An 8,945-nucleotide genomic window follows, 5' to 3' on the forward strand; every position below is an offset into this window, starting at 1 on the left:
ATATATATATATATATATATATATATATATATATATATATATATATATATACACATATGTATATCTATCTCGATACCATGAATAGCGTGCCTAGAGAAACCAACAAGCCAAACGATATTTTGGTGCTGGAGCGTTGTATTTCTTCATATGAAGACATTATGATCGTTAATTAATTACAGTAAAACGTTGGAAATACCTCTCTTCTGAAATAAAATGCAATTTACTTATTCTCGTACTGGTATTTCCTTAGGATCACGGCTCAGTGGTTAGAGCGTCGGTCTTACAATCGTGAAGTGAAGAGTTCGATTCCTGTACTGAACTGCATGTTGTGTTCTTGAGCAAGAGCCTTATTTTTTTGTCACGTTGCTCCAGTTCACTCAGTTGTAGAAATGAGTTACGAGGTCACTGATGCCAAGCTGTATCAGCCCCTTTGTCTTTCCCTTGGATAACATCTGTTGCATGGTGAGGGAAGTCTTGTAGGCATGGGTGACTGATGGTTTCCAGAAAAAAACCTTATCCGGACTATTGCCCCGGAAGGGAACTTTCTAGGTGCAATTCCATGGTCATTCGTAAGCGAAGTGGATGTTTACTATTTCCTTAGTTAAACACGTACGGGATTGATATTTCGTACGTTTTTGCTTTCAATATTAAGATAAGGAATTGAAGGCGACGAGTCGGCATGATCGTTAGCATGCCGCGAAAAAACGCTTAGTGAAATTTCGTCCGCCTTTGCACTTTGAGTTCAAATCCCACCGAGGTCAACTCTGCCTGTTACCTTTCAGGGTCAATAAAATAAGTAGCTTGAGCACCCTCCCTCAAAATTGCTGGTCTTGTACCAAGATTGAAATCAATATTAAGATAAGGAATTATTCCGAGGAAACTAGAGTTTCTCTCACTCGCAACTTTACGTTTTGTAAAAAAAACTTTCCGTTCTGTCAACGTTAAAAATCACAAATAAATGCAATTATTCTGGAAAAACTAGTGGTTTTCTGCATTATAAAAATTATAATGAAGTTTCCCAATTGATTTATAGATAAATTAGTAAGATCTATTTGAAAACTGAATTTTTTTTGAGGGAGAGATAAAGAACATTTTTTGACTGTTGAAAACAAATCCCATCTCTCTCTCTCTCTCTCTCTCTCTCTCTCTCTTTCTCTCTCTCTCTCTCTCTCTCTCTCTCTCTCTCTCTCTCTATCTCTCTCTCTCCATCTATCTATCTCCCTTTCTCTTACTTTTTCTCTCTCCCCACCTCTCTCTCTCTCTCTCTCCATCTATCTATCTATCTCCCTCTCTACTTTTTCTCTCTCCCCACCTCTCTCTCTCCAGCTATCTATCTATCTCCCTTTGTTCTTCTTTCTCTCTCTCTCTCCAAGATCAATCCGAAGACACCATATCTTTTTCCTACCCACAATTTATCAGCTTAACCTAATCTTAACATTTTCAATACTAATTCTATTAAGACTGTTATTATTTCATATAAGTAATGCTATTATTCGTAGCAGAATTATTCGTCGTCGTTATTAAGTAGATATTGTTAACGAAATTATTCAAGAGAAAAAATCTTTCCGTCGTAAAAATCGAAATTTTCCATTATAAAAGTTACTCTCCTGGTGAAGCGGGACTTCAGACTGGTTTTTTATTCTTCGATTGGTTTACGCATCTTTTCTTCTGAGAAGCCACTAATGAAAGATGCCTTGAAGTTTTTATATCTCGTTTCCCCTCTTGAAATACAAGGCTTTTTCAACTAGTTAGTCAAAACGTAACCAATATTTAAATTATTCAAGGGAAAAATTATATTCCTTTCGTCTGTTTAAGATCAATGTGTAACTTTAAAAAGTGACGGCTTTAAAGGAATAATTTAATAGTGTTCGTAATTTCAATCCAAGATTATTGCAAGTTTACATCTATGAAGTTGCTTATAAACTATAAAATAAAAAGTTTGATTAAAAGTAAAAAATTCAGAGCATCCTATCTTCATTCATCTTTAATTATTATAATGTGTTATCAATCGTTAAACGAAGTATCTGCTAATGAGCTGCAATAAGGGTTTAGATAAAATATCTTAACTTTGAACTTGTAGATTTAAGTTATGGTTAAGATGCTAAACTTTTAACAAACTACCCATGTTCTTAAATTGAAATTGAGAGTTTATTCACTCGAAACTTATATTTTTTAATGTAATATTGATTTTCTGCAAAGGAAAGGATCATATTCTAGAACAATTTCAGTATTAGGTATAACTTGACTAAAAAATAAATTACAGCCGTCACTCGCAAGCGAGTGTCACTTGATAGCATGTACAATGCTTTCGCTAATAGATTTAAGCGCCTGTGCAATCGTGAGCAAGTATAAATGCATCTTTGGTCTAGTGGAACATCGAGGATGTTACAGATAGGCAGAAAGAAAGAAAGAAAGAGAATGTACCAGCAACAGGTTGTTGCTCATTTCCAGCTAAGCAAACCGGGTCAACGTAAAAGTAAAACATTTCCCCAAAATGCAGACTTAATTCCATGATTCGAACCCACAGTTTCATGGTCGTGTAATCAAAGACTCTAACCGCCAGGCTACGCTTTGACTAACTAGTTTCAGAAGTATTTTGCTTCAGAATGAAACGAAATATGGACAACTGGATAACGTATTACAAGTGGATAAATATTTTAACTCTACCTTATTAAAGAACTCATTCAAAATTAATAAATCATTGACTTGATAAAGTATATAAAGAAATAGAGAGCGAACAATATTATTCCGTAATTCATGTCATGTCCAACTGGTTGGATAATCGAAGCAATCTTGGTTATTACGTCTCCATGTGTCTGCATGTGTTTCCATTTGTTTCCAAGAAAAAAAAATCAATAAGTCTCCGTATCCAATCGTTTGATTCAATGAAATATTCTCAAGATCAAAAAAACAAGCCAAAAATAAAATTTGAAAATCTTGAAAAGAAAATAAATGATGAAAGAGCTAAATAGTTTTCTAAAAACTGGCGAGACATTATTGAACTGTGAGGTTAAATAATGAACAACCTTTTATTCTAACATTGCAAAAGAGTCTAATTAGAAACATGGAAACACTATAATATTCCTGATTTACTCTGTTATTGCTGCTGCTGTTGTTGTTATTGTTGTTAGTATCGCTGCCATTATTCTTATTTCTATTGCTGTTATTAAATAGCAAAACGACTAAACTCGAAACTATTCACTCAGACTCGACTCAGCTGCAGAACTACCAACTTTTCTTATTCGTTATCTGTATTTAACCAAAGGCGTGTTTGAATTCACGATTGTAAACTGACAACATATTTCTCAGTTATTTACCAGCATTAACGCCCTCTCCTTACAACAGTTAACTGGCTGTGTGCTAAGAAGTTTGCTTTCTAACCACATGGTTCTGGTTTCAGTCCCACTGCGTGACAACTCTGGCAAGTGTCTTCTACTATAGCTGACCAAAGCCTTATGAGTGGATTTGATACATAGAAACTGAAAGAAGCCCGTCGTATATACAGATCTGTGTGTATTTTTATGTCTGTTCTTGTCCCCACCACCACCGCTTGACAGCCAGTGTTGCTTTATTTACATTCATGTAACTTAATGGCTCGGCCCAAGAGACCGATAGAACAAGTACCATACTTTAAAAAAATAAGTACTGGGGTCGATTCATTCGACTAAAAATTCTTCAAGATTATGCTACAGGATGGCCGCAATCCGATGACTGAAACAAGTAAAAGATAAACGATAAAGATATCCAGCCTTTACAGTCAAATACGAGATATACTGACCCTGGCTGTTCGTGGTTCTAGTCAACATGTTAAGATATATATCTTAACATGTTGACTAGAACCACAGAGAGATTAACCGGTACTCTGTCGGTTACGACGGCAAGAGTTCCAAGTGATCCGAGCAGCGGAACTAGCTGTTCCTGAAATGAACGTAGAAGTAGCTGAGCACTCCACAGACACGCGTACTCCTTCACGTAATTTTCAGTAAGATTCATCGTGTCACAGAATGTGGCACGGCTGACCCTTTGAATTACAAGTACTACTCATTTTTGCCAGCTGAGTGAACTGCAGCAATGTGAAATAAAGTGTCTTGCTCAAAAACACAATGCGCCGTCCCGAATCGAACTTTCGACCTCGCGAACGTGAACCGAATTCATTAACCACTTGGTCACGCGCCTTCACAGACAAAGTGGTTTTTACAGTGATGACGGTCGTAGATGTTAATGATAACTACGGCACCGAGATAACAATTACAATGTTTAAATTGTCGGTTATGTTGTTGTTCATCTTGACTTTGTTGTAGTTCATATCATTTTTGTGGTTTCGTTGTTTATGTTATTGCGTTCAATCTTGATACTGATTTCGTTCATTATACTGCTTTTTTTTATCTACCTTGTTTATATGGATTTTTCTTTTATATTTTTGTTGTATATGCTGTTGATTTTGCTATTATTTTTTTTTTTAATTTCTGCTCTTCTATACATGGTGTGCATCTTGCCGTTGATCTCGTAGGTGCTCTTGCTGTCGTCCATAGTTTTCATAGTGTTGTTTTTGTTGTTGTTCACGATGTGGTTTATCTCTTGTTATTGTTGTTATTGTTAGTGGTGCTGGATCATTACTGTTATGTCCGTTGTTGATTTTACTACTGCTGCTGCTGCTGTTGTTGTTGTTACTGTTGGTGCTGCTGCTGCTGCGTTTGTTGCAGCTGTTGCTGGTGTCGTTTTTCTTGCAGTTGTTCTTTTTGTTGCTGTTACCAATGTTGTTGTTTTTGCTGCTGCTACTGCTGCTGTTGTTGTTGTTGTCGTTATTGCTGCTGTTGTTCTTACCGTCGTTATTGTTGCTGTTGCTGTTACAGCTATTCTTGTTGATGTGGTTGTTGTGGATGTAAGTACCGTCGTCGTCGTTGTTGCTGTTGTTGTTGTTGTCGTTGTTGCTACGCTTTACACACTCGGTTGAGTATTTATAACAACAAGCATTACGTAGCGAAATATGAAGTATGCAAAGGCAACACGGAATATTTCTTTCAAAATCGTGTCTGTTTCCGCTCTAATGCACCACTTGCAATTATCGTTGCATGACTGGAAATATAAGCAAAAGAGGGGTCGAAGAAAGATAGGGATTTCATTAGCTTCTTTAGTCATACAAAAAGCTTAAATATTTTAGGCGATAAAATAATAGTTGTTATAATGTTTTAACATTTCATCTCTTAAATGTAACACCAATGTAAATGCGAAATAAACCACCTCAGAAAACCAGGAAAAACCAAAATTCACACTCACATTTTTGGGGAATTATCCCCAGTTCGGTTTTGATGGAAGAGTTAATTGAATTATTTGATTTAAACAAACTACGTTTCTCATTGCTTAATTAATCTTATTTAGATTTTTTACTCTTTTTGAATCTAATATATTATCACTAGCTTGGCTATTGTTTCTTCATGTGGATGGCGTCTCTATGTAATTTCTATCTCTCAGTAATTCTAGTTTTTACACCAACCATTGTACATTGTTGTACATAACATAACGATTCTCCAGTCGTTAATTTCACAAATAAGGCCACCTCTCTGTTTTACTGATGAGGTAACAGTATACTGAAATATCTTCGCAGTTGTCTCCTACTATTGTGGGAATAGATTCAGGAGAAAAGTTTCCTCCTAGAAAACGTGTGACAACACATATGGTTGTGAATGATGCTATCGGGTCGTAAGACGCACGCGTTTCAATGTTCTTTCGCATCGTCAGCGACAAACATCAAATTTCTCAGTCACAGCTCAATTAGAATAATCCGCTCTTATATTATAACAGCAAACGCTACGTTTGTTGATGCGCGTAAAGCTTTGTCAAGATAGAATTAAAAGTCGTACGAAGCAGCGTTAAATGAAACATATACGTCTAAAGTCATAATCCACAAACTCGGGCGTGGACAACGTTTCCGCTGCGAAAATAGTCTCGAGAGAAAATTCTTCTCCTCGTCGGTGTTTTTTGAAAACTCATTTGGTTGTGACGGGCATCATTGAGTAGAATTCGTTGATATGATATAGGGCGGTAAATGACAGATCTGGTGATCGTAGGTAAGACGAGGAAGAACGCAGAAACGTATGCATCCTACGATCCAATGACACCATTAAAAGACTAACATAATTTCTCGCATGTCATCTAAGAAAGGTCTTCTCACGCCCAAGTGTGCTCGATCGTATTAAATATGCCTTTATGTATATCGAATCGGGGACCTCATGATTGCATGTCAACTTCGTAATCATTCGACCATCCTGTGCCCATGTGGCTGGTATACACCATGTTTAAATAATGACACAAATATATCTGATTTGTCGCTTAACAAATTTTTTTAGCAACTACACTAGAAAATTGCAACGAATGTCTATTGATCATTGCTGAGTGAAATAGGCCTTAATTGACTTCATAAGATATACGTCACGTCACGAGCCATTGGTCAGAAATTAGAAATCAATTACGGAGAAAAATTAGTTACGAAATTACAAAAATATAAAAACAATAAGAAAAAATATAAAACGCTGAAAAAAAAAGCAATTTTCTTTCGCATTCCTTCCTACCGAAATAACGTTTTTATGTCATTTATGTGTTGGAAAAAATAAATACATTAAGCTATAAATTCATTTTCAGGAAGAAAATATCAATCTTGAATTAATTATTTATATAAACGTTATTTGCTTTGCTTTTTACGCCAGAAAAAAAAAACACTGGACAAAAATGGAAGGTATAATGAAATTAAGAAAGAATATAACAATAGAAAATAAACATTTTCCGAAAAAAATTGGGTCGAAATTAGTTGTAAATCAGTGAAAAGAACACAAAAATATGTGAAGTATTATTAATCATCGCTGTAAAAACATAAAAAATAAAAACAAAAGAAAGCGAAGGAAAATGCTGTAAATTGGGGAGTGAATATATATGTGTGTTCTTGGTATATCTGTACTATTATTGATTGACTTAAAATTGATATCAAATGACTAGCTAAATCTTATTATTGTAGTTAATTGCTTATTAAAATAAAAGAAAACAAAAGAAGTCATTAATGATAGTATTATTATCATTATTATTAAGGTGGCGAGCACACTGGATGAAATGCTTGGCGGTATTTCGCCCGTCGTTACGTTCTGAGTTCAAATTCCGCCGAGGTCGACTTTGTCTTTCATCCTTTCGGGGTCGATAAATTAAGTACCAGTGAAACACTGGAGTCTATATAATGGACTGGTCTCCTCCCACCAAGTGTCACGCTTTGTGTCCTCAGTAGAAAGGATTATCATTATTATTATTATTGTTATAGTTGTTGTTGTTGTTGTTGTAAAGGTGGCGAGCTGGCAGAATCGTTAGGACGCTGGACGAAACGCTTAGCGGTATTTCGCCCGTCGCTAGGTTCTGAGCTCAAATTCCGCCGAGGTCGACTTTGCCTTTCATCCTTTCGGGGTTGGTAAAATAAGTACCAGTGAAACACTGGGGTCGATATAATCGACTAGTCCTCTCCCCCCAAATTTCAGGCCTTGTGCCTATAATAGAAAGGATTATTGTTGTTGTTGTTGTTTATGCTTATATTTTCATCTTTCTTTTATATATATTTCTTGTTCAGCTGATGAATCCACACGCTCTAAAGCCACCATTCCGGTTCGCTACAACACCAAACGGAAGTACTGAAACAAACTTGAAAACAAACTACCCAAGTATGTATAGATATATGAGTAAGTTTAACCAGCGTGACGTCACAGAAGGAATATATGCTTTGAAGAAAAAGTAAGCCGACATACTACTATCTAGATTGTGTTTGTGAGGCGGTGAGATGTCTGTTGTAATGCATAAGTTTGTTATATTCATTTATTCTTGGCAATGAATGTGGCACTATGTAAATGTGATTTCTCTGTTTTCGTGTTTGTGTAAACCCAATAAGCTTCTCTGATAGAGATGTCAGCCTAGGTTGCAATGTATAAATAAAAGCCGGATCACTAAACATAGTCATGACAAATTGAAGAACTCCCCAACTGCTAATGGAACACATAAAGCGAGATAACGGAAGAACAATCGACTACAGTCATAATTCTAAATGCGGTAAAATGATAAACAAATGGCGAATGAATTAAGCATAACGGCGATAAAGGTAGGACGGGCTTAAGAATAGTAACCAGTGGAATTAACAATCAGTAACTGTATAGTGGAGCTGTTAAAAATAGCATAACTCAAACATACCATTATTATAGTCTTTATTCTTTTATTTCAGTCAGTGACCTTCAGCCATGCTGGAGAATCGTCTTCAATGGTTCAGTGAAAGGAATTAGACAAAACTAAGCCAGTATTTGGTCAATTTTTAAAGCCTCGTAATGATTCTACTGGTTCCTGTTGACGAATCGCTATAGACATACACACACCAACACTGATTATCAGTTACAATAGAGACTAACACAACGATATGCACACGTGTGCACACATACACACACATGTGTTTACGCATGCAGGTATATATATATATATATATATATATATATATAATGCAAGAGAGTTAGGGAATGAGGATTCAACCCACTAAAGGGTTTTGTAACTAAAATGACAAAGACCACAATATACAGATGCTTATGACATACCATGTCATATTAACAATCAAGGTTACAAGTATAAAGTATATTTAGCAATTGGAGAATATACAGAAACTTACAGCTGTTTCGGCCTAGCGCTGGCATGCCCTATTCTATCCCTATAGCTCCTGCGTGCCGAAGTAATTAGCAGATGAAATGCTGAAATGGGGGTACATGCATGATTCTCTAGGACTCTTCTGATTCACAAAAATTCAACACAAATATAAAGTAAAAAATAAAAATAAATATAAAAATAGAAATAAAAATAAGAATACAGTAAAAATAAAAATAAAAATAAATGAAAAATGAATATATATATATATATATATATATATATATATATATATA

General features: G+C 35.5%; 1 protein-coding gene across 1 annotated transcript in view; it reads left to right on the forward strand.

Moving 5' to 3' along the window:
* The window catches only part of LOC106880576 (glutamate receptor ionotropic, NMDA 2A), a 157,764-nt gene that overhangs the window by 89,648 nt on the left and 59,171 nt on the right, over window positions 1-8,945 (forward strand). Inside the window, exon 6 of the mRNA XM_052965894.1 lies at window positions 7,604-7,764. Coding sequence (XP_052821854.1) covers window positions 7,604-7,764 — 161 coding nt within the window. The remainder of the gene's footprint in view (window positions 1-7,603; window positions 7,765-8,945) is intronic.

The sequence above is a fragment of the Octopus bimaculoides genome, chromosome 2, assembly GCF_001194135.2.
Source record: "Octopus bimaculoides isolate UCB-OBI-ISO-001 chromosome 2, ASM119413v2, whole genome shotgun sequence".
NCBI lineage: Eukaryota > Metazoa > Mollusca > Cephalopoda > Octopoda > Octopodidae > Octopus > Octopus bimaculoides.